This window comes from Lampetra fluviatilis, chromosome 57, assembly GCF_964198595.1.
Source record: "Lampetra fluviatilis chromosome 57, kcLamFluv1.1, whole genome shotgun sequence".
Classification (NCBI taxonomy): domain Eukaryota; kingdom Metazoa; phylum Chordata; class Hyperoartia; order Petromyzontiformes; family Petromyzontidae; genus Lampetra; species Lampetra fluviatilis.
This window is the reverse complement of record NC_136331.1, coordinates 8,287,108-8,313,078: the sequence shown is the minus strand read 5'-3', so window position 1 is coordinate 8,313,078 and position 25,971 is coordinate 8,287,108. Positions and strand designations below refer to the sequence as shown.

Here is a 25,971-nt window from a genome sequence, read left to right as displayed (position 1 = left end):
TTTCAATGTTTCGCACACGATTCCTTGCCGTCTTGCACCACTTTCATCAAATCCCCCAACCCGCCAGGCGGTCCAGCGTCCCCGCTGCAGAGGGCCTCGATGATGCACAGGACTCCGCCGAGGAGGACGAGGAACAGAAGCAGGGCCGCGAAGATCCCAGCGACGGCTGCAAAAGTTCCTTGGGCTGCAAATGAAGTGAAAACGGTCACAAATCACTGGGGGAGCAAGGCCACGCGCCTTGCCTCGTGTGCAAGTTGCAGGCGTCCCATGTCGCAAACGGTTCCCCCGGTCGTTACTTGGGGAGGGAGCGCAGACCAAATAATATTCAAGCATTTTTGCACCAGATAGGAGTTCAACTGAACTGCCAATTACATTAAATCTACAACACAACTACCTGCACTTCCGATGAGCACGGTTGGCTACGTACGGTGCAAAAAGAAGAGGTTCAACATACGTACTGGCTAGCGACTATGTACAGAGCCGATTGCCCCGTGCACAGCCATTTCATAGATTCTGGCATCAGCATGAAGCAGGTGTTTTACGGCACCACGAACGGAGGACCTAGAGATGTGGCAACAGCATTTTGGACGGACAGTGGCGTTTCCAGACACTTGTGGTGGGGTGGTGCTCGGCCACCAACGATAACCACACGGTAGCTGTGCATGCGGGGGGAAGAATCAGGGAGTCGATGCGATAAAGAACAGGCACTGCTGGCGTGGAGGAGGAGGGGGTTGGACACGTACAGTCCGTGTCCTCGGTCTCCACCGCCGCCACTTTGTCGTCATCATGCCCCTCCCACAAGAAGGGCCCCCGCGTCAGGAGGAACACCGTCGTCTCCTCGTCACCGTCGACCGCCTCCGCCGCCTCCTTCCGCCGCCTCTGCGACAGGCAGCCCTTGCCGGCACCGCGACGCCGCCTTGGTCCTCCCGCACACGATGGTCGAGCAGTGGACGTACAGCTGGGCGAGGGCAGGGGGGGGGGGGGGGAGAAACAGGTGGAGAAGGCAATGGGCTTCGAGGTGCTCACAGCAGACTGGAGGCGAATTTTTTTACATAGTTGCCAAGCACGTGCTATGGCACCTGCATGATGGTGCAAGTGTCCGTTGACAGTCTCCAGGGCTGTGGTCATCCGTTCCGCGCCTCCGATTAAATCAAGCTACATACAGCGTGCGAATGAAGTTCAATGGACATAAGAGCCCGTTTAGTTCAAAATGTGGGCCTTGCCAGCTGAAAAGAAGGTGCGAGTAACCGTCGGTCTTCCCTGCAAGGTCACAACGGCGCTCACCGTCTTAGAGCCGGCGAATCCAAACGCCTTGAAGGAGAAGCGACGGACGACGTCGCTCAGCGTCAGGTTGACGGTATCCATCTGGAGGCAACTGTGGGGGGGGGGGGGGGCAGCAGGTCGAGGATCAGCTTCGGTGCGAAACGCCAACCTCAGGCCAGCAGGTTTTCTTTCTCAAGCAAGCGTTGTTTGCCAAGCACCAGTTGGTAATGCAAGGATCGGGGGTGGGAGTAAAAGTGAACCAAATCGTCCATTCAGGACCACTACAAGGATTGCCAACTTCGCGGTAAATCTGTTTCTAGGTCCTACGAAAAAAAAAAACACCGTCACGGAAACACGTGTTGGTCTCATCTCACCCAGCAGCAGCAGCGTGGTCAGAGATCCCCCCCCCCCTTCCCCCACCTCACCCGTCGCGGACGAGGTAGGCCTTGTAGGGATCCTGGGGGCTGCTGCCCGGCGTGGCGAAGCAGTCCACCGTGAAGGCGGCGAGCTCCAGGCCGGTGCGGATCGACACCTGCAGGTATAGGGGCTGTCGGAGCCGCACGGCGACGGGATACTCGAGCGGCTCGTAGCGCCTCGCGAAGTCCGGCTTCTGGAACAGATCCATCCGGAGGTGCAGGTCGCTGTACACCACTTGGCTCAGCGCTATGCTGGTCGTGTTGACACGGAACGGGTCTCCGTTCAGGGGGAGCTTCCTCCTTGGGATCTTGCAACTAAAAAAGGATCGGAAGACGGTGAAAATGGTAACAGTATCGGCGTTACAACAAGCCAATCGTTTAAAAACGTGGTACTGTATAAACCGTATTAAAAAAAAAAGTAATATCACTTCCATTCAAGGGGGTATCAAACATTGTACTAAAATAAAACGCAAAGACAAAATACGGTTTAAGTAAAAGCCATGAGAAAATAGGGAGTCGTGTACTCAAAGGTCCACGTTGGAGGGAATATAACTGTACCAGAATCACATTTGCACTTAAAAAATCAGCACGCAGTCATCCCCATGGCAGGACAACCGAGATGAGGGAATGCCACGTACAGCATCATACCACTCGGCCACAGCCAAAAGTAATTTGTCAGATGGTTCAAACACGGCATTATGGCAAACGCATTGGAAAAAAGCGCGTTAAGCGAGTACTTGCTGTACAGTACGCACGCAATCTGGCTGGGTGGCTTCGTGGTTAGACATGACCTCAAGCAGAAGGTTGAGCCTGGAGAGATGCAACTTCTCGTGGAAGTCAAATGTCACGCGAAATAGGAAGGAGAGATTTTCCCCATCACTGGCTCAGGTCTCTAAAAAGTTGATCAAAACGGCACCTTTCCCTTTACTTGTTGGAGTGAGCGTACTAAAAAGTCAACCGGCAGCTTCCGATAACAAAATCGGGACAAACCCAGCGCCGACTGCCCACAATCACACCACCTCCCTTCTGGATTCACAGCAGACGCCTCACGCCACGAATACAATTGACGGAGAGAGACGGAAGCAAGAGTCTGGGACTGTAGCCGAGGTGAAAAATAAGCCTCATTAGGGGACGACCTCCCCCCCCCCCCCCCGACCTTCGAACCCCTCCAGTTTCAACCTTCCACGTCCACCGCCAATGGGTCAACCAGCAACCGAAAATCAGGAACGGGGCCGCACGGCCGAAGATTCGGCGGCCTGCGAGTGCGGCCACGAATCCCAAACCAAAATCGAGCGCATCGCAAACTCCACCGCTGGCCGACATCTCCACTCCTTGAAGAGGAATGGACGAGATCCACTCTGCGTCTGAACAGACGATCGAGTTGGAAAACTGCAATCTTTATCTGCGTCTCTAGTATTAATTCATATGAAAGTGGGAATTCACAAAATAATTCACTTTCACCTCACTTGCCCAACAATTTAATTGTTTTATTGCCGCATGCCCCAGGGTAGGGCCATGGAGCTGGAGAAGTGGCTCAAGGTAGACTCCCGGGGTGAGGGGGGCAAGAGGAATAGCAGACATTAAAACAAAGTCTCGTTCGGGAATTACTTATTTTTCTTGAAACATTGGTAGTAATGCATGTGTATGTAGAACTTCTTTCTGCAATGTAGCCAACCATGCAAAAAAAATCGGGGAGGTGCAACAAAACTTGTACAAAAATGTAAATTTTGATAGCCAGAGTCGCCATGAGAATGCATGAACAAAACGCATCCTAAAAAGGTGGCAGGAGAGTTGTCACAGGCAGCACCCAACATGTTGAAGCCAGAATCAAGATAGTATTATTCATTTCAAATGGAAAACAAATCTTGATTTCAAGATGGGGCAAGGGCCTGGGGCTGAGAAAGTGGAGACCAGCACAAAAAAAAATTCGAATCTTCAGATCACTAAACGGCGACTACCCCACAGCCCACTTGCTGTACGCCACTGCCTCCTACAGGTCTCTCGTTCACATGGCAAAGTCGGCGGTGTGACCCACCGAGGCCAGGGGAGGCATGGGGGGGGGGGGCAAGGGTGGAGGAAGTCGAGAGGATAAGCACTCACACGGCAGTGATGATGACGGTCAGCCACTCGTAGGTGATGATGTTCGCAGAGATGTTTTTCAACGTCACCGTTTGCTTGAACACAAAGTAGTCCTTCATTTGCTGCGGAGAGATTAAAACACACCCCCCGCCCCTTATCCCAGGTGCTCGAAACGCGATTCCCAGTTGCCTTGCTTATCCACCGTGCAGTTCTACGCAGCACGGGAACAAACGATGCCAAGGTAAATTAAAGTCGCTTTTGACTTCAGGTCAAATCAATAGCCAAAGACCCCAGCATTAACTGCTCGATCCCCACATCGGTCCTTGATTTTAGTCACACGCGGAATATGCAACACATCGCACCTCCGATTAGCACGGCTGGTTACGTGCGGTGCAAGAGAAGGGCATAACATAAAGGTTTACTCAAAATGGACCATGAGTTTTGAGCCCCCTGCATTAGAGATGGAGCCAATGCAAAAAGGGCCTTGCTGGTTAAGTGTTAAAAATAAACTATTGCTAAACACATTCTTACTTTGCCGACCACGGAGCCGTGTAGTGCTTTTTCAGTAGTGACCTGACCACAAATGATCGCTCAGCCAAGTAGTGAGACATTTTATAGCAGCCAAATATTCGAAAACGCACGTTGATAAAATGTTGGGCCGTGGCCTCCAGGGTCCGTGGCGTGGCCTGCCGATGGACACGCGGCCGCGTGCAACGGCACGGTGAGCCGAGCACCATACTTCCTCAGACTGCGTGTACGACATAACCACGGTGTGCAGGCCCTACTGCGATGACTGCTGCGACGACTGCTACACCGCCAGCGTGCTCGTCAACCTGCGGTGGCGCACAGTCACCGGCGAGTTGGTGGAGATGACTTTCATTAGCCCTCAGGCCTACTCGAGGGCTAATAATAGCTCGTTTTCAGAGGGGACCTGGCCACAAATGGAGAGCTTGACCAAGTGGAAATGTATTGGGGGGGGGGGGGGGGTGGAGGAGGACACGAAAACATTCAAACTCCAAATATACAGGCGTTCAATGTTAGGATCGAACAGACGACCTCTTGCATACCAGGCAAGGTTGTAAACATCCCACCACCGTGGTGCCTGCAACGATCCACTAACAAAAAAAAAAATCGATGGGGAGGGGGGGGTGTTCTTTGGGAAGATGAGGAGTCGCACCCTGAAGATGGTGCCACACTCGCGCAGGGAGATGTTGAAGGAGATGATCGGCCCCGTGTCACGGAGCTCGCAGCCTGGAGCAGAGGAGATGAGCGCGAGGGAGGAGACATTCTGGCCCAGGACCAGGCGCTTCGAGATGGACACCATCATCCGCTCGTTAAAGCACCCCACGGTCATCTCATCGACTGCGGGGGGGGGGAGGGGCAATCAGCATAGTGTCGTGAAGGCGTAGAAAGTGACAAACACGGCGTCGCTCAATTGGCCTCATGCCATGCCAGAGATTCAAAGTTTAAATCTGGGTTTAGGCCGCCCCCACGACTAAAATACAACTTCAAGCGTGGCAAGTTGGTCTCGGTACTGCTACAGAACAAATTCTCACTTCTCATGTAGGAGGAGCATTTAAAATGAATGTCTCAGGAGCGCGCATTGGCATTTAGGTTGTCAGAACAGAGTTGTGGATGGGACATTTCTGTTTATAAAAAAATGGACAGCAAAAAATTGTATACAATTGGGAGAACAAGCAAAAAATAATAATGAAAAAATTCTGCCTCTTGCGTCACTGCGAAGAGGAATCATCGCCACCACACTCACCGCAGAGTAGCCCACCCTCACCCCAATCCTCACCCACTCAGGACACAGACCTCTCACTCACAATGTACCACTCAGCTATGACAGGCCCGACGCCACCAGGGGAGCATCAAGATCACAATTTGTATCGGCTTATGATTAATATTTCAAGTGGGGAAATGTAAAGTCAACATATCCATTTCGCACATCATGTACGTGTCCTTCACACCAGCCACCGAGTGCCAGAGTAGACAGTCCCCACTGATGCAGTCGTTAAGCCCGAGTCTTCAACGGGGGTGGGCAACGTTCAGGAGGGTAGTGTGAAACCACAACGCTTACGCCCTCTGGGTGGTGCAAATATAAAAGTCTGTCAAGGCTGTAGAATCGCTGGGTTGCTAAACACCAAGGTAACAAACGGGACCTGAATCGTATATGAAAACAAAAAACTCAACTTGCGTATCTTTGGTACTCCAAAAGTAGAGATAGAACAGAAACTTCAATTTATAAAGACCATCACGGTGAAATAGAGCGACACCCATTTTCACCGAAATTTTTGTACGGCTTGGGGGTGGGAAATGGCGGTAGCCTTCACCCAGAAGTGGATTATGGCTCGTCATCATTCATTACTACATCCCCAAGTATGCTGACTGGGACTTGTAATATCGGAGGTCCGTAGATACATTCGATCTCCTGGCGTGCCCAGTTTGTATCAACTGCTGCAAGTTTCTGAAGTACCATCCCTCCCTCGGACCTTATTTCACGCCAGCAGTGGCACGAATTTTAAGAAATTCACGAGCAAACCCCCCCCCCCCGCCCCCCTCCGTCTGCTGCACTTCCAGCGAAAAGCCACGACGAAGGAAGCCACCCCCACCCACCCGCCACCCCCACCCCACCCACCCACCCGCCACCCCCACCCACCCGCCACACAGCCGCCACCCCCCACCCCACCCACCCGCCACCCCCACCCCCACCCCACCCACACCCCCACGCCACCCCACCCCCACCCACCCGCCACACAGCCGTAGTCGCCGTCCTGCAACTGGCACTTGTGGCCGGGCGCGCAGGGGTCGCGGCGCTGGGTCAGCGAGCGGTTGCCATGGCAGGTGTAGAGCGTGGAGCAGTCAGACTCCCGGAACTGACGCCCCACCTGGGCAGAGGGACGCACGGGCGAGCCAGGGCTCCGCGTCACCGTAAAAAAATGGCAGCGATTCGTTCGGGGAGGCAACTCTAATCCCCATGCACGCGATAGGAACGACGTTTCGCCATCAAACAATTAGCAGGCCCTCTCCCCGTCCTACCAAGTGGCAACGGTCCTTGTGCGGCACAACGAGACTGCGCAACTGGCCTGCAAATGGGAATTAGGGGGCTCCCAACAATTGTCTGCCATGTGTAATCCCAATGTAATACATTTTCAGGTCATCTTCCAAATTTGGGAGAGTGGATACTGGTACCGACCCAATGTGGCCTACTCTTGAAAATGACGTCAGGGGGATCTAGAATATCCCCTGCACGTAATGTTCTGGTTAATGCGCCCAGAGTATTAACCAGGGTGGTGGCTGAATTTGAACTGTAAACCCCCACAAGAAGTGGCACACACGGGACCACCAAGCCATGTCAATATTAGTCCTTGGTGGGTCACTTCGGAGCGAGTCATCGTCACCTCAGCAATGTCCATCTCATCGTCATTTACCAAAAAAAATACCGAATGCCAATCTCTCCACTACCAACGATTTGGCTACCCATACCTTCCCATGGGTAGGGCGTGCCCAAGAAGGGCAGTCGTCCCCACCCACCCCCAACCGATGCTGGGGGACCCACCGCGTAGTAGGAGCTGCCGTCGAAACATCCGCAACCCTCCGGGGGCACGCAGGTGCCGCCCTGGCGGAAGAAGCCGCGCTTGCACTGGCAGCCCGATATGCACGGCCACTCGCAGTCGGAGGTGGTCATCGCGCACGACGGCGGGCACACAGACGTGCACGTCTCGAGGCGGCTGTTCACCGGGCAGGCCTCGTCTGGGTTGGGCGACAATGCGCAGCACCACCACCTCCAATCATCAACACCGTCCAGTTTAAAACATGAAACCATTTTTACTTTACCAGTGTAAGGGCCTGTCATATGGCACCACCAATATGTCAAGGCCGAACACGATGGAGGGGTGGTGGGGTCCACCTGTAGTAGGGAAACAAGGCGTCAGTCACCATTAGTGCGGACTGCTTCCTATAAGGGACCACCTCACCAGATATAGTTGGAGTCTCTCCAATCAGGGACCCACCCTGCAACTTGCAGGGTGGGAAGACTGATCACACGTACGTCATCGGAACGGCAAAGGGTTAATTGGCTGAAAGCATCCAAAAAACCCAATGCGGCAGCAGGACCCTCCGGAAATTAAAGTCCTATGGGACCTCAGGTGCAGCTTTTCCCTGGGTAAATAGGCCAATTATTAGGACGACCAAAAATAAGTCTCCTCCATGCTAGACACAACAACAAAACCCACGGTGGCAGTGGCCTCACCGCAGCCCGTCACGGTCCTCCACTCCCCGACGAAGACGCGCCGCAGCCGGCAGCGCGTGTGGTACGCGTGCATCACGCGGCACCGCGCCTCCTGCCCGTCACCGCCCGTCGGCGCCGACGCGCAGACGCCGGCCCACCAGGCGGGCGACACGGCGACGTGGCACACCGCGAAGGGCCCCGCGGGGTCGCTCAGCACCGCGCACGCCGCCTGCGCCGCCGCCATCAGCCGCAGTGACGGAGGAGGGGGAAGCCGAGGGACCGGGGCCGGAGGAGCCAAGGGGACGCAGCTGCGCGGCACGAGGAACGGGGCGCGCGGGAGGCCAAAGGGCAAGCGGAGCGTTAGTTCACTCGTTTACCATGCACACAGCGCTCGTTGCAAATGAACCATGATACGAGGATTGCCATGTGAAATACCCAGAGTGATCTTAAAGGGAATCTTTTACATTTTGATTCCCTCCCCACACCACGACCTCTTTGCAAATGCCGTTACCGGATTATTTAAAGTACACCAAAGCTGACGGCGCACGGTAGTAGTTCACAGCTGTCATTACACACCGCAGGATTAAAATCAGGGCGGCTGCTATATTTGAAGTGAGCCTCCGCAACGCCAAAATACGCGTGAATGCACTACGGCTATGTTTACGTTTAACGAGCATTAAAATGCGATGGTGCTTCGAGCGAGGAAAATTTGCGACAAAGGAGACGCGCGTTTAAGCAAATTAATTCTATTGGGACTCGACTACCGCTGGGCTATAGAGTCACCGCCCAACCAACTTGGGAGCACCGCATGGCAAGACAAAAAGAGCCAAAGCAAAAAAACTAAAACTTGCGCGGCGGAGTCGACGGGGCGGATGAGCCACGGCGACGAGGAGCCCACGGCGTTCGTGACGTTGTCCGGCTGCCCGTCGTTGTCGCCGCACAGCCCCGCAGTGGCGCCAGCCAGGCCCGGTCCCACCTCGATGGAGAAGGACGCCCAGCCGTTGTAGCGCACCAAGAAGTCAAGGTCGTGGCCGAGCACGACGATGTCGCGTGCGTTCTCGAAAGCGGTGAAGGGTATCCTGAAGAGCGGCAGGTTCTGGCGCACTCCGTTCAGCTGTGGTCACCCCCCCGTACCAAAAAAAAACAAAGACACCCCAGCATAGCCTTAGACTGTTGGGGCAAGGTGCTGTTAGTGAGCACCTTTGAAGGCCGGCACGGCACACAAAGGGTTGGGTGGCCAGCACCACACTCAACCGCCTTGGTCTCCGCAGGGCCAATAGTTTTACACATCGCACTACAATCATTTGATTACCGAGAGGCGGCCCAGGACCGGTTTACATAATCGTCACCGGTTTTGGCCACGAGCTGAAATCGAATGCGGGTCGCCAAGGTGGTAGTGCGCTAACCACGACTTCAGACGTGCGATCTATAAAATATATTTACCACGTACCGCCCAATGAGCTACGTAGCTCAGTTTCAGAAGCGACCTGGCCATCAGAAATGATAGCTCAACGAAGGTGGGCCTATTACGTGGACATTCAAAAATGGCAGCTGAATACTCTTAAAAATGCGTGTCGAGTTTAAAATGTGGAGTGGAAAACCGAGGGACCCAGAGAAACTGTCACACGACCACAGGGAGGAGGCATCAGTCGGGATAGAACCCACGACCTCCTGCATATCAAGCGAGGGAGTTAACATCGCACCTGGTGGCACGAACAAATAGGCTTTGATAAAGTATGGTGCTGTACAAAGAACGGGGGTAAAAGCCCTTGAATTTATTAGCGTGTTATGCATGTTAGAATTTAAAATTCAATGTGGCAACTGCATGTCGAACCTTAGTAAAAATTTGTGAATTGCTGTCCATCATATTGGTAGTGCCACATAGCAGTAATACAATTGGCACGTTCATTCACGCGACAACTTCATAAAAAACATTAAGTCGGCTGACAGGTAGAGGGAGGGTATGACAGCCCACAAAAAAGCCGATATCCCAATGCACCACTATTCTGCGCCCGCTTGTGCCTGCCCGTGCCCACCCCCAAAGCTTTTCGCTCTCCTGGCCCCGCGCGGGGCACATCCGTACGTAAACGTTGAATCCCCTCTCCAGCGCGATGGTGGTCGACTGGACGCGGACGTAGACCCCGACCACGACGGTGGCGTGGGGCGGCAGGGCGCTGCGCTCGTGCCGCGCGTACACCGAGAAGTCCGGCCTCTGCGCGACGCTCACGAGCGCGTAGCTGCAGGTGCCGTCCACATCCAGTGCAGTGCCGTCGAATGTGCTGTAGTGAGCGTCTCCCGTCACCTGGCAGCGCTCTGCCCCACAGACGAGATTGGGTAGGTAGGAACCCATGGGTTAACGATTCGGATTGATTAGAAAGCAGAAAGTATATTTTGTACTGGGGAGGAATCTCGGTAAAACCTACATGGCTATTAGCTTATCATCCGAAGCTACCAGACCACAAATGATTGCTCAAAGTAGCTTGTCGTGTGGAAATTTATAGCATAAAATCTAAACCACCATGCATCACATCAACCCTTCCAATACCTCGTTGCAGTCTGGCCAAGGGGACAGTGTCAGCTCAAAGTGGGCCTAGGTCAGCCAGAAGCAGGCAATGTTGCCATCGGGCCCTTTTCCAATAAGTATCAAGTAACCTTTTCTTGGTTCTTTCGGTAAAGTCACGTAGAAGGGACAGACAGACCTGTTCTTCACCCGAGGACGGCTGCTTGCGTTGTGGCCGAAACGTCGTGAGAATAATTTAATTTTTATTATTTCCCTTCTACGTGACTTTACCGAAAGAACCAAGAAGGTGAATCCCTGCAGTCACGAAAGCTTTAAATCGAAATTTATCGAGTAACCGTCACGCGAGACCAATTTGTACCGTAAAACGTCAAACCGTCCCAAGACCAAAACCACACGAAATGCCGAGACCAGATTTGGGAAGCTCAGGAGGGGTGGTGGAGGCTGCATAGCGCGTGGATGGGCGACCACAAGACACAATGGGCAGGAGTTTAGGCGGCAGCCGCAGGAGGGGGCAGCACGACCCATTAGCCTTCTACGGCTGCTCACTGATGCGCTGGGAGCACAGGTACTCCCCGTCCTCGAGCACGCACTGCCCAGAGCAGCGGAACGCCGAGCACACGACGGCACCTCCCGTCCGGCACGAGCACAACTCCGTGCAGTTACGGTTCAGGAAGAGACTGCCAGCCTGAGCGGTGGGGCAGGAGGAAGGGCCGGAGGAACGAGGTCAATGTTTGCATTATCCGGGGAGATAAAGATAAAACCCAACACCTTCCCCTCAAACTAGCAAAGCATAACAGAATGTCAAGAAAAGTGTAGCCTTAAGGAAAAAAAATAAGTAAAAAGGTATCCAGTTTCTTCATGTACACCGGTGGTGTACGTTATGAAAGAAACATTTTTGCAAAAATTATTTTCCCGTAATTTGCAACCCCGGTCAGAAAATCTTGTGGGGTTGGTGGTGCATCAAAATGTTCCCTGCAATGTCGAAGCAGTCAGAAGTCGAATGTCAACTGACATTTTGATTTTGAGACCGTTTGACGAGGACCGGTGGTGCGTTATATACTGCACTGCCGATACGTCCATGTGGTAGTAGATGCATTCCAAAAAAAGAGAAAAACGGTGTACAAAGAAACCTGCTGAAAAACCAACGCACCGACGACGTTGACTGCGTAGGTTGCATTTTTTTTTATTTTCAACCCAGCAGATGCAAATAAAGGGGGACCCAACAACGCAACCACCCACGTGCACACACACACACCACTCGCCTGGTAGTAGGAGCTTCCGGCCACGCAGCCGCACTGCGCGGGGAGGATGCAGCGGTCGCCGCTCCACACGCGCCCGAAGTTGCAGACGCAGCCGTCGAGGCAGGGCGGCCGCACGGGGCACAGGCCGTCCGCCGTGGGAACGGCGCACGTGCTGGGGCAGCCGGGGGCACACGCTTCGTAGTGGCTGCCAGGCGGGCACCTGGGCAGGGCTGCGCGCGGGCGAGGAGATGGCAGCGGGGTAGGGTCAAGGAAGAACGCGATCCCACCAGGTGCAACGAGTGGAGTTCACAAATTTCTGTATGGCATTCTCCTGGCGAGCCGGGAAGGCCGTTTGGACAACGCTCGCGCGATCCGCCAACCACCCTCGCCACCTCCACCAGGTTCTGGATCAACATTCCACGCGCAAAGCCACTGCCACCACAGCGCGGTGCCCGACGTCACGAGTCTCCCGACGGCCGCGGCGCTCACCGCAGCTGGCCGCGGTCCTCCAGTCGGGCAGCGCGACGCTCCGCAGGGCGCACGCCACGGAGTAGAGGTCGAGCGACGCGCAGAGCGCGGCGCGCATCGCCGCCGGCTTTGCAGAGTGGCGCACGTGCCACACGCAGCGCTGCCAGTACGGCTGCACCGCCACCTGCTCGTGGCACACGCCGAACAGCTTTGCGTCCAGCAGGCGGCCGCACCACAGGGGACGGGTCGCCAGCTCCTGGTTTACGACGCTGGGCAGCTTGGCCTGGCCCTGCTCAAAGCCGCTGGGTGGGGTGAGGGGGGCAGCGGTCAAGAAGCAGGACAACTGGGATTGCTCGAGGAGAGATCACTGGCGGTTCCAATTCAAATTTGGGAATTGAGAGCTTGTATTGTTGTAGTGTTGCTCACCCCCCCCCCCCTTGTCAATACACATTAAGAGACTAGCTTTACGACCTCGGCTTCGCCCGAGACTTGGATTCTTGTCTTGGATTAATACACGGCCTACGCAGAGGGTTGGTGACATCAGATGTGATGTCACCACTCACTTGCCTTGCAAAATATCCATTATTACAGTCTGGAAGCTACCCACATGCCAAATTTCAAGTTTGTTGCATGTTGAGAAGTATGCTAAACATTTCGAACACATTTCACAAATTTCCCTTATATATAGAGATAAAGGCTGTCTCTCCAACACCGGTGGTGTGCTGTACTAGTAACGAATTGGCATGCCTTGTTTACGTGAAAAACTTTACCAATTGGCCGTGTCGGGTGGTGGTGGGTTTGACACATTTATGCGATCCAACCCAAAAAAACCTCGTGGATAAAACGCGTCTCTAACCCACCAACCCTCACCTATCCCACGGCCACGACACCCTCCACGAGTCTCCGAACGTCCCGGCGTGGCTGGTGGGCACGCCGCTCGGCAGCCTCATGTCGTTGGAGGCGTCGCCGTCCAAGTTGCCGCAGAGGCCCTCCACGAGCCCGGCGTGCGTCGCCAGCGCCGCCACCAGCACGTGCCGCCCGTCGAAGAGCACGCGCAGGCCGACGCGAGCCTCCAGCAGGAGGTGGTTCCCCGCGTACGAGAGCACCACCTCGGGATCGCTGCCCGTGTCCGGGTGGTAGAAGGGAATCTGGGCCGACCGGCCGTTCACCTGCAAGGCACCACGCAGTCCAAACCGCCGACAAAATTGGCGGCGCACCCGGTGGGCACATTACACGCTCGTAGTCTCGTGTGCGGCCTACGAGGAGCAGCGATTGGCTAGTGGGGAGGTTGTTGCGAGGGCTTTTAGGCAGTCAAATATTGTTTTCGTCCAAGAGTTCATCAACTAGAGTCATATCGCCTTGAAATATTCTGGATAATGCCAAAGCTCCAGATTAGCACGGTTGGCTACGTAGGGTGTGAAAGAAGTTCAATGGACATATACAGTGCCGCCAAGTGCACCACAAGTTTACAAGCTCATAAGTTGGCAGAAAACAATAAAGGCAATGCAGAACCCTGCTCAAAGAGTCGTGGCTTTCCTAGATAAATAAGTCGGCGTCATTCATCCCATGTCAATCATTGTAAGAGCCTAACATATAAAAAATTGTACGAAATACTTTTTGCGCACGGATAACTGCATTAATCACGAGGCAAATTTCAGGTTTAATTTAAAGCCCCCTCCCACCCTCGCCGCAGTGTGTAGGCGGTGCAACTAGACGGGGTGGTGGGGGGGGGGGTCGGCCTATGGAGAGACACCCGAAAAACCAAACAGTTTGCGACAGAAACACAAAGTGACACCATCATTACCAGGACTCGTTTGCCGGTGAGGAAGGAGATTTCGAGGCCGGCAATTTCAATGTACACCGCCTTGGGCCGAGACTGGATGAAGGAGCCTGGCACGGGGGAGTTCTTCAGCAAGACACGCCATGCGCCAGACGACGAGACATTGCGCGTCTTCCTCAGGAAGAATGGTCGGGAATGGAGGGGGGGGGGGGAGAGAAAGAAAAAACTAAACAAATGGGAGAGGCGGGCATAAACGAACCGGAATGTGTTATTACAATTAGTAAATGTAAAAAAAAACGGGACGTGGTTTTGAAAACTGAGGCTGCGACGAAAACAGCAATCGCCGTCAACACGAGGTTGGAAGCGCCGTTAAGGGAGACTTTAAAAACAATCTACGTTGGCAATGGCGTCGTAAAACACTCGTGGCAACTCTTGTCGTGTGGTCTCTCGCAGCAATAACCATCTCTGTTCAGTTCCACTCGTGCCGTCAGTTGTGTAAGTTTTCCAAACGAGGTTGTCTTTTCTAATGACAACGTGGTGTCCCATTGGCCTAACATCCTAATGCTGACCAAAATGTTTTCCCAACTTGGCAGAACTTTCCTAAAAAAAAGTCGAGACTCAGCGAGGCTTCCCTGGGTAAAGGAGTATAATCAGAAATGAACTTTTTAATAAAGGGCAGCATTTAGCAAATTGTGTTTACGCAGTTGGTGCACCAGATACTCAAGTAAATGACTAAACACATATGTAGGTGGATGTTATGCGAGTGGGCGCAAGCTAATGCAGTCACAGTGCCATGTGACATCTGGGGCAATTCATGCGCAAGATATGAATCCAGTTTCAGGCATCCAATCCACCCTCTAAAATCAAGACCACCAGTCCGCCCCCCCCCCACCTACGATCCCCACCCCACTCCCCCTTGTGTACCAGTGCATTGTGGGGTTAGCAAGGCATGCGGTTCACGCCGTAGTATCTCCCCCACTGCCGCTCACCATGGCCAGCGTGTACGTGTACGTCCCATAGAACTCGTACGCCCGCCCATCAAACGTGGCGTAGTGCTGGCTTCCACCGCTCGAGCAGATCACTGTCGCAACAAAAGCAGCAGCAGCAACAGGGGGCCGTGGTCAGCAGCGTGAGACACCTCACGGGGGGGGGGGGGGGGGGGGGGGGGGGGGGGGGGGGGGGAGTGTCGTTCAGGCTGCAGGGACATGCAGACTTTTCCACGAGTGCAACCCCCCACCGTTGTGGAGTGTGAATCACGACTCTAGAGGATGGAAACACAAGTGGAGGAGGGGGGCGCGTCACCAGACTTCAGAATCGAGGTTTTTTGGGTTGGATTACGTAAAGTGTCGTTAAACCTGCCACCACAGTAAACTAGCAAGTGAAGTTACGAGAGCAAAACAAAACCGATAGGAGCACAACACGTGGGGAGAGAGAGACTTACTCCAGCTGTGCAGGCAGCCGTGGGGTGCCGTACTCGTTGACGCCGCAGTGTTGCAGCGGCGGGCTCGCAGGACACGGGCTTGCAGTCGACCCGCTCCCGCTCCAGGCAGGCGCAGTGCTCGCTGCAGTCCTCGTTGAAGAACTTCTCGCCAATCTGCAAAGCCGCCGCCAGCGAGGGTCAAGAGGGAGCGCCGCTGCAGTGGCTAGGAGATGTTAACTACCTCGCCTGGTATACAGGTCGTGGATTCGATCCAAACCCCGACGCCTGCTGCTGTATATTTGGAGTTTGCGCATCTCTCATCCTGTGGTCGCATAGATTTTTTCGCCGGGTCCTCCAGTTTCTCTCCACATTTCGAATCAACGTGCGTTTGGAGCAGTGGTTCTTCACCTTTACTGCAGCCTTGCACCCCCTTTGGTGATCAAATTGTAAATTTTGTTTTTATCTCATGTACTCGGGTGACCATGCTCAATTCGTTTTGATGATTTACCTTTAAAAAAAAAATCTGGCCACGTCTCGCATGCCCAGGGGGTGCGTGCACCAGTCTAAGAACCACTGGTTTAGAGCATTGCGCTGCTATACATTTGTCACATAAGCCATTTACACCTTCGTTGGGCTTGCTTGGTAGAAAATAAAAAAGTTAAAAGCTTACGTTGCCAATACCCAACCCCTCGCCACCGACTGGCAGCACTTTGTTACCGAGTAGTACTTCCCGTCGACGACGCAGCCGCAGGCGGCCGGCTCCACGCAGCGCGTCTTGTCCCAGAGGTGCCCGGGCACGCACACGCAGTCCTCCACCACGGGTCGCCGCAGTCCAGGCCCGCGTCGGGGTCGGCGCAAGTCGCCGGGCACGAGGAGGCGGCAAGCGACAGCACCGACCGCGGCATCGGCCCGCAGCTCAGCTCTGGGTGGCAACGGCAGGAAGCGGCACCAGTTGGTCAAGAACGCTGCATCGCTCGCCTACACACCACCCGGCCCCCCTCCACTGTGGGATAAAGGCCTCCAATCCACGTCACTTTCTCATAATCCTGCAAAAGGTAACAATTCATCCAGTGCCTGCATACGAACTCCTCATATCATACACGACTGATAGTTTGGTTATCGCTTGCACGGGTGATCACGCAGGTGCAGCAAATACACAAATTGCAGTCTCAAGGGGCTGGATGGATGTCAGGGACTTTCTGCCAATTCGTCATGTGACACGGTTGAGTCTCCCAGAAATGTGGTAGCTTTAGGTGCGTCATGGTGGCGAAATGTTAACTACCTCACACAGGTTCGATCCCAACCCTGAACACGCCTCTATTTGGAGCTTGCATGTTCTCCCCACCACCTCGCTCCACATTTCAGAGACATGCGATAAGATAATTTGGTTGCCATACCTTTCCACATGATCTGCCGCTTCGTTGCGCTATCCATTTGTGGCTACATCGCCTCTGAAAACAAGCTATATTAGCCCGTAGGCAGGCCTGAACCAGCTTAAATATAAACTGTTTAAGCTTTCGCCGCGCCATCGCTGCCATCCTCACCACAGCCGGTGACGGTGCGCCACCGCGGGTCGACGGGCACGCCGGCGGCGTAGCAGTCGTCCGAGTAGGCCTGCAGCGCGAGGCAGAGCGCCACGTAGGCCTGCACGCCCTCCTCCGCCGACATGTCGTACACGCAGTCCGAGAAGTACGGCGCCGGGCTCACCGTGCCGGCGCACGCGGCCAGCGGGCCCCGCGGGTCAGTCAGCAGGCCGCACCGCCGCCCCTCGGAGGCCACGGCCACCAGGCTCGCGTTGAGCTGCAGCAGCGACGAGGAGCCGTCGTCGGGGACGCCGCTCGAGCGTGCCGTGGGCGGAGGGGGGAGATGCGGAGGAGGCAAAACGGACAAGTTGGGGGGCGGTTGACGCGCGTACATGCGCACGCTTGACCAGTCAACGTGCACGTTTAAGCAACCTTGCCTACCCCACTTGTTCATTACCGGGTGGACGTCTCAGAAACCTGCCCCCAGTTATATTCCACTGCCATGCTGGGGAGATCTAAAAAAACCGGCATTCCCAAGTCCAGTCCATGAACCATTGCACCGGTTGCAGCAAAACAAAAATAAACTTTAAGGGGCCTGCGACGGTCAACTTGGCGCAGTCTTCATTCTACTTCCTTACGGCCAACGTGGATGCAGAGCAACGACTACAACTGCACCATGTAGCAAGCATCCCTTTACCTCATGCGGATGCTGCCGCTGATCCAGTAGTTGCCGAAGTCGTGCGCCGTGAGGGTGGCACCCTGCACAGGCAGCTGCCAGTCGTCGTCCTTCCTCCCGTTGTAGTTCCCGCAGAGCCCGCAGAGGGCACCCCGGTAGAGGGCAGCGTTCTCCAGCTCTACCACCACACGAGAAGCTGCAGTGGGGTAGGTGGGGCGAGAATAAAAGACAATGCACATGACTTCTTGTAAAAAAGGTGTCAGTTTCGTTGTCAGATAAGGGTAAAAAAGCAATTATCATATTTTGCTACTGGCAAAGGAGGTTCTAATGGTGTAAATGCTTAACCCGAGCTCTCAAACTCTGATGGTGCATTGTCTTTGAGTTGTGCGCCTTTTGGCGTCATCTGGTCCAACCCATGTGAGACTAGGCTCTAAAGAAAGCCGTCTTGGGTGTGGACAAATCAATTTCAAGGACAGTGCATACATTATCAGAGTTGTGTTTTTTGTTTGCATTCCGACCGCAGGTATAGTGGTCAATGCAAACATGACTCCTTGTAACAAAGGTGTCAGTTTTGTTGCCAGATAAAAAGGGTAAAAAAAACCAATTATAAATGTGTCGTTAAACCCACCACTACGACAGCCAATTAATTAGGTTTGTCACGTAACGAATTGGCATGTTCTGTTCATGTGACAAAACTTGGCCGTGTTGGGTGGCGATGGGTTCAAGACCTTTATATTTATGCGCTGTAACCCAAAAAAACCTTTTATGGATTGTATCAAGCGGTCACATTGGAGAGACTCGCCATCCAGGAAGGTCGCCGGTTCAATCTTCCAGTGCGCCGCTACAGCAGCGGCAGGGTATCCCCGCCACCCTTGCGGCAGTAAAAATCGCGTGTTCGTAAACGGCAAGCAGGGAAAACGCAAGGAGTTCACGAGCTTCGGCTCCTTGCGCCGGAGGCCGGGCGGATCGCCGTGTCGGCAAGCCGCGGGGAGGACCAACGGCTTGGTGACGGGGGCCTTCCATCCAGCAGTGGATTGCAGCCATGGCCGATTACTGTACTCGTCCACAATTGTCGGATTCGTGCATAAATTTATAAATTAAGGGAAGCTGTCACCGACACAAACCAGCGTTTGGCCGCAAACTTTAAACAGTTGCCATTTGTAGACGCACACACACACACCATGCACCTGCTTTGCCTGCAACAGCCCCATTGTGAAGAACTACCGCTTGGATTGTAAACGCAATAACATAACTCTGATATCACATTTCAAAATGGAGAAACAGAAAGGCTTAAACTGAAATTACCTTCGAAGTAAAACGACACCAGAGATCCCACAGAATATTCAGCAACAGCCATTTCTGAAAAGAGAAGCTTATAGCTAAGGTGGGCTGTACCTGGTAAGAAATATAGTACTTTTTGTAGATCAGCGCTTTATTTATTTTCTACTATACACCGCACTCCTGTCGCGTTTTTACACTGCTTCTCGTAACGTCCCAACACCCCCCTACTGGACATCATGTGAAAAGAGCTTTATAGCGCATTGGATTGCTCCGGTACAAATAAACATTCCATTTCTGAAACTCTGGGCACTACCAGGGGCCACGACAACCGCGGTCAGGATTTAATGGGGGAACAGGCACCCTAGTTTTGCGCTATATTAATGTTACCAGCCATGACGATGCAAAATGTCCCCATTGGTGATTGACACGACAAGCTCATGCTGCATTTGGTCTTCATGGAAACACTCAGCGTTTTGTTTGAACGCGAGATATTTGAACCCCCCCCCCCATACACCCAACCATCAATTATCCTAGGACTGAAGACGCATCTGTAAATGCAGTTATCTTTGCTCGGACTCATTGGCACGAAGTCGCGTAACCAAAGCTGCTGCCAAGAGGGTCTGATGACACGCAAGGAAGGGTCCCAGCACTGTTATGGTTGAGGGGCCTGCAGCATAACACCCTCCCTTTGACCGTTTCTCCCCCACTGCCCATGCCCAATGCTATGGACATTCGTGTCACTGTTATTTTAGTTCCCAGTTTTTAGAATGCGATTACGCGAATTGTAAAGGTAAAAATTTAAAACCTAACCATTTTCATTTCAGCACAAAACTGGAAGTAAACTTTTTTACACCGGTAGGGCAATGGCTTGGTTATTAAACTACGTTATGGGATGTATCAGCTGCAACAGTATTGTATTTGAAACATTAATCTTTTTAGGGGACATCAAAATCCAAGGTTCCAGGGCACAGAACCAACAGCTTCTGGCTTGCAAGGTCACGTATAATAACCATTACACGCCACTGCGGGAGCATAGTCCATGGCAAACCCCAAATCCTGAGACCACTAATTTTGGATTGGCATGAAAAGGACCTCAGTCTAGACACTTCTGCGAGACAAATAAAACCACAGGAACAGAACGTCGCGTTCCAAATCGTGACGTCGTTAAAGTCTCATTTGGCAAAACCTCAGGTTGCAGCAGCTGCAAAAAAAACTGTCAGCCCCAAATTCTTGTACAGGGAAATCGAGTTCAGGTCCATATGGCATAAAACCGTTTCAAATACGGGCAACAAAATTCTGTTTCTCCCTTGTGATGGGACTTTGTAGGATGAACGTTGAGATTTATAGGGGGTATGGGGCGAGCAATAAGGTCCGAATTGGTCTGTTTTAAGGTAGGGCACTGATAAAGGGGTCGACAGGTATGAAAAGGCAACTTTCAACAACGTGAGAAATGGCACACGCATCGTAGGTAGTCCATACAAAAACATAGTCTTTACCTCGGGATCTATTGGGATTTGGAGCGCGGAGGAGAAATCACGTGACCTCCGTTTGCCATGCTGGCATTTAACCGGTGCTACTCGCCAAATGGAACTTGCCCCAGTCTTGTAAGGCTGTACAAGGGATCCACCTTCTGTCCATTTAAGCGATGGGAAGATTCCCCAAGATCGGCATGGGGTGAGCAAAACGCCACAGCGCAAGGCAGACGAGTCAGGAACTGAGCACAGGAGCTGCCTCCCGTGGGAGGCACGATTTTTACCACCGAGCCGGCTCTCCATTCTAAAAAGTTTCCAACTTCGGGTTTTTGCTTAGAGTTAAGTTTGTTTTACAAATGTCAGCCTTTAAAAGTTAAAAGGTTAGATCCAGAAGGAAATGCAATCCCTCATACATTGGGCATTTCCTCCCACATGCAAAGCACACGTGAAACAGAAAGCCAATTCTAACGCTGCGAAAGGTTTGAATTGAAGATAAACTTGGACAAATAAGACTACTTACAGATTGGAAATAGATCAGATTAATAATAACACCAAATGCAATTCGATAGAAAAAGCAGCAACTGCCGTCAATGCATCGGTCCTCCCATCATGCCTTGCGTGTTAAGGTGACCGCACAACACGGCATGTACAAATCAAACTAAACATAGGTTTGTTGTTATTAGACCACGGGGCCCATATCACACCAACGTAGACCCACACCGGAACACTGCAAACAACCGAGAAACTTCTCTTTTGTTTATCTTCGTAACCTTGACTGGCAGTGCCCACACACGTGTCCACATTCACAAACCCGTAGCTTGCGTTCGGCAACATCCTGCATTCGACCTGCATTGCGATCGACTCCCCTTCCCCCAAAACACAAACACCCCCCCCTCCTCCCAACCACTCTGGGGCTTCTGGCCAACTGTCTGGTAGAAGTTGGCACAAACGTGGCATTGGAGCTACAAGCAGGGAAAGGAGAAAAGTAACGTTGGGGGTGGTGGTGGTGGAGCGTAGAGCCGCGGCGCTCGGTTGCAGTCTCCAAAACCAGCACGCTCACACCTGTGACCTTCGACCTCAATCCTGCTTTGTGTTTAGATTATCCACCTCCCCAACCACAATTAGCAGAGTTGTCTACGTACAGTGCAAAGTTCAACATCCCTCCATCCAAAATACTCCGCTGCTCTCACTCCCCCCTTGCTGCCAATTCAATCGTCGAGTGCCAAACTCACCCAACACCGGGCTCCTTCAGCTGTGGAGGTGCCCCCTCCTCCGCCAGTCCCACTCTAAAAATAGCCCGACATTCGTCATAATTTGTTTGTATCCGGCACGCGACTTGCGTTCGAGCGTTACACGCGCATGCACCTTGGGATGCATCCAAAAGCGGATGAAAAAACCTCCAAAGTTCTGTTAAAACTTGTGTTCCCTCGCAAGCTTTGTGCGCGAGGCAGCCGCACAGATCATCCACCACCCTCCCCCCCGCCCTCGAAGTGACGATTACATGGTCAGAAAAGTTTAAGATGATTGTTGCCACACCATTTTGGAAAAAAAAAGGATCAAATCTGGGAGAAAAAACTATTTCTGCTTGCCCGAGTAGGTAACTGGAATTGCAGCATTTGTGTGTTTAACACCTCGGCTTTTGCGACCACTTCCATCAATAATATAAGTTTTGGGTTAGATCTAGGCCCAAATCTGGGATATTTATATTTATGTGATCCAACCCCAAAAACCTCTATTATGGAGGCATTCGTGCCTTGGCCATGGCGACAAAGGGGAGCATGACAACTCTTGCTATGGCGATGCAGAATGAACACCATTTGATTACCAAGTTGGTGCCACTTGGAACTTTGCCCATCAAAAAAAGTCAAAAGCGATCAAAAGATTGCCATGTCCTGTGGCCTTTAATAAGTCACGCAAATGCAAAGGCAAATTGGCCCCATGGTGAAGTTTTGCAGCCCCATGCAATACACGCACGGTTTTTCTTCCTTGCGGTTGTGGCACTTTTGGTTGTAGCATCCTTTCAAGGCTCACCACCTTCCTAATATTTGGTCAGCCAAGTCACTCTCGTGTATAGTGTGGGTCGAGTCTAACGAGTAATGTATATCAAAACCGAGGCCATTTAAGAGGGTTGGTTCATCTTTAATTTTTAGACAAGCTTCCCCTGTCTGCTTTCACATCGTAGCGTATTTCTGTACAAACACGGTGCGCTGATACTATACCCCAGGACGACCCCATTGTCCCCACCTTGCACCTGAGGCTACGCGTTCCCGCACACACACAAAGATCCCCCGTATAGCCTTAACAGACTGTGGGGGAAAGTGCTGTTAGCGAGCACCTATGAAGGACGGAACGGTACACGAGGGGGTGGGTGGCCAGCACCACGCCTGACTTTGTCTCCCCAGTGGCGATGTTTACACACCGTACCAGGTACTCATCTGAGGCCGAGTCGACCTAGGGGAGGCCCACGACTGGTTACAATCGTCACTGGTGTTGGACGTGAGCGCGAATCAAACCCGGGTCGCCAGGTTCATAGTGCAGCGCGCTAACCGTTACACCACCGCTCCCCACACACACACACTTAAACAGGCACATTTATCACCCACTTTTGGGCTACATTCACACGGAGACGAGGCGATGCTCGACGTCGCTCCAAGCTGGACGCTTGGGAAGTTTTCGGGGACCGCTCTCGTTCCCTGCTGGCTGGAGCTCGAGAGCAGAGAGCTGGGGGTTAACCTCCATTCAACCTCTGCTATCTCCTGGTGGAGGTGGGTGGTCCCTATTTATGGGAAGCTGGTCGCACGGACGGCGATTGACACCTTGCGTGTTCAAGGTATGTAGTTTTCATCACCCGCTTTCTCTAATACAGGTGGACCCCACCACCCCCCGTGTTCTGCCTTGACACTTACTGTGCCGCCATGGGACAGCGGTGTTGTGCTTAAAAAACGGCCCCATTCTCACCGCCAAACTTGACGGAGAAGTGGAGGTTGGTGCGTAGCACGAAGTAGTGATTGGAGCTGTAGATCTTGAACTTGAAGTCCGGTTCCATGTACGGCATGTTAACGAAGGCACCGTCCACCTGAAAAAAAACAAAATGCATCGCACGTGTTAACAATGCGACGTCACAACCGCAGGGCGACCCTTGCCACCCCAGCTTCGTGAAATGGGTCCTTGCGGTTTTCACAAAGCAGTGGCCAAGACTAACTTTGAGCGCGGGGAAACGTACAAATCTTGAACGTTCAACAAGAACATTTGGTATAGGACGTCCTCAACTGTCATAAACAAACTCGCGTTCCTGCCTCCACCCCACCCTTACCACACTAGAAACCCAGAAGGACATTTAGACCAAGTTTCTCCCGGCACTGCGAGACCCTGTACACAAAACAAGCGAATTGGCTATCCAAGCCAGGGCTCAGCGGTGGCCGAGTGCAGGCGTGCGTGGAGTGTGACAAGGCGACATTTGGAGTGCTCAAGACGCAGAAGTCTCGTCCCCTTAACCCCTTCTCGTTCCGAGATGTCTGCAAGTTGCAGGGTGTGTGGGCGTCTCCGTTCACGGCCGAATCTCGGAATGCACTAGTGGCCCAGCGTTTAATTTTATTGAGGTGCTGGTGCCGTTGTTTTTAAAAAGACGTTGTTGCCCACGGCAGAGAACCGTAGTGACACGACTGTGCTCTACGACAGCTGGTGCCAAAACTGTGCCACACGCCTTCCCACATGGCCTTGTGAAGATACCGATAAAGTCGGTTTATTTTTAGTTTCCCCCCTTTCAGATTCCGGAACCAAATTGGAAGGAAAACAAACAACAAACCAGACCGACGTAGTGACGACCTTATCGGAACAGGAAAGGGTTAAATTAAGCCAATGTTGCGCAAGCCCCCCATCCCCCCCCCCCCAACCTCTGCAGCATCACCTTGACGTAGCCCTGCTCCAGGGTGACCCTGTAGCCGTGCACCTCGACCACCACCGACTCCATCCAGCTTACGCGGCGGCTGCCCCAGTGCTCGCTCTTGCCGTACACGGCCCAGCCCTCGTCGTCCGTCCCCGTGGGCTCGCAGAGGCCGGCGAGCAGCACGGGCTTGGTGCCCATGTAGTCGAAGAGGCGCCCGTCAAACGACTTGAAGTGCGGGTCGCACTGCGCGTAGCACGACGCTGCAGGGGGCAGCAGTGCGATGCGCCGGAGACGGGAATCAAGTGGGAAAGGTTTAAGAAGTCAATGGTCAAACACTATTTGTACTGTTTTTATATTACCAGGTAAGGTCCACCTGAGCTAGAGTTATTTTTCAAAAGCAACCCTGGGCTTTCACAAATGACAGCTCTATGAAGCGGCTTATCACTGAACATTTATAGCGGACAAATATTCTGAAACGCAATGTCGATTCTAAAAACGTGCAGGGGCCAAAACCCAGAGAAAAATCCACGCAACCATCAGTGAAAGGATAGACTCCAAATATACAAGAGCGGGCATCGCCAGGGCCGGGATCAAACCCACAACCTCCTGTGCAAGAGGGAGATGCCATCTCTGGCCAGCTCCTTACCCAAAGCCCCTGCGCCATTTGTTCAGCATCAGCATCTATTTCGACTGAAGGAATCTAATGGAGCTATGAAGCTCTTTCACAGATGTCAAGTATGGGCAGAGTCAACAAGTTGCAACCACAAACATACAAAAACCGACAAGAGTGCAAGAGGAAAAAGAAAGTCCAATATAAACACAACAAATGGCCGATAGCGCCCGGCCACCTTTGGGTCCGTGCACCGCCCTTACCGTACACCTTGCGCGGCAGGGCGAAGACCCAGTCGCAGGCCGGGTGCGGCTGGGAGTTGATGCGGACGTTGCTGGCCTTCAGCTGCACCACGCCCTCGTCGAGGGTCACGCAGTAGCGCTCGCCGCCGCGCAACGAGAACGGCGGTGCCGCGAAGGCGACGGTGCGCGGGGCGGGCGACGCTCGCACGGCCGCGGTGCGAGCGTCCAGCCGCAAGGCCTCGTGGCCGCTGCGCACCGAGACCAGGCGCACGAAGGCCGCGACGCGCGTCGGCGAGAACTGTGCGGGAGAAGCGGTGGGGGGAGATGATCCGATGATGATCCGATGATGATCTTCTGTTTGCTTGCCAGAAAGCACAGCAGCTAACTTGGTAGCCTTGTTCTTCTGCAACTTTCTATCCCATCGTCCCGCTACAGACTTATTTTCGCACTGTATGTAGCCAACCGTGTTAAAATCGGGAGGTGCGGGGGAAGGCCAACTCGAACAAAAAGCGGTTCTAAAAAACGAGTTTTCAATCTATACGATTTAAAATTGCATCGCTCCAGTGGCTTTCTAATATTGGAAGGAAGAGCGTTCCAGACGGCCGCAGAAGCGCATCCGATCGCACGTGATGTGGTGACCGTCTTTATTTGATGGATATCCAAAAGCTGCTGCTATGAGGGTGACCGGAGTTGTGCGATGGTTTATGTTCCTTGACGAGATCCGCAAGGTATTGTGGTTAATTTGTGGCACGCATACAATGCATTTGTTTAGCAACCTCAAGCCAATGCAGCTCCGAGGGCACTGGACCGACACGGTGGGATCTTGCACATCCCCAGCATGGAACCCGTCTCCACACAT

General features: G+C 53.1%; 1 protein-coding gene across 1 annotated transcript; it reads right to left on the bottom strand.

Annotated features, from left to right (window-relative positions):
- LOC144950380 (alpha-tectorin-like) lies at positions 1-25,971 on the bottom strand. Its single transcript, XM_078880496.1, has 25 exons — positions 25,921-25,971; positions 25,134-25,410; positions 24,282-24,520; positions 23,333-23,450; positions 17,643-17,817; positions 16,967-17,346; positions 16,109-16,342; positions 15,444-15,596; positions 14,992-15,083; positions 14,027-14,173; positions 13,093-13,391; positions 12,244-12,524; positions 11,776-11,984; positions 11,060-11,198; positions 10,076-10,305; positions 8,844-9,106; positions 8,014-8,300; positions 7,321-7,514; positions 6,511-6,649; positions 4,936-5,120; positions 3,780-3,880; positions 1,689-1,994; positions 1,285-1,375; positions 744-958; positions 1-184 (listed from the first exon to the last, which is right to left on the bottom strand). The coding sequence occupies exons 1-24, from the start codon at positions 25,969-25,971 to the stop codon at positions 842-844; spliced, it is 4,707 nt and encodes a 1,568-aa protein (XP_078736622.1). The 3' UTR covers positions 1-184; positions 744-841.

Bases quoted from the DNA above. Each gene is read 5' to 3' on its own strand.
- LOC144950380 (XM_078880496.1), bottom strand. From the start codon at position 25,971: ATGTGTGGAGACGGGTTCCATGCTGGGGATGTGCAAGATCCCACCGTG. The intron at 14,174-14,991 runs GTGAGCGGCAGT...TTCCTGAGGAAG, and splicing joins ACACGTACACGCTGGCCATG to ACGCGCAATGTCTCGTCGTC. The intron at 3,881-4,935 runs GTGCGACTCCTC...ATCTCTCCGCAG, and splicing joins AGTGTGGCACCATCTTCAGG to CAAATGAAGGACTACTTTGT.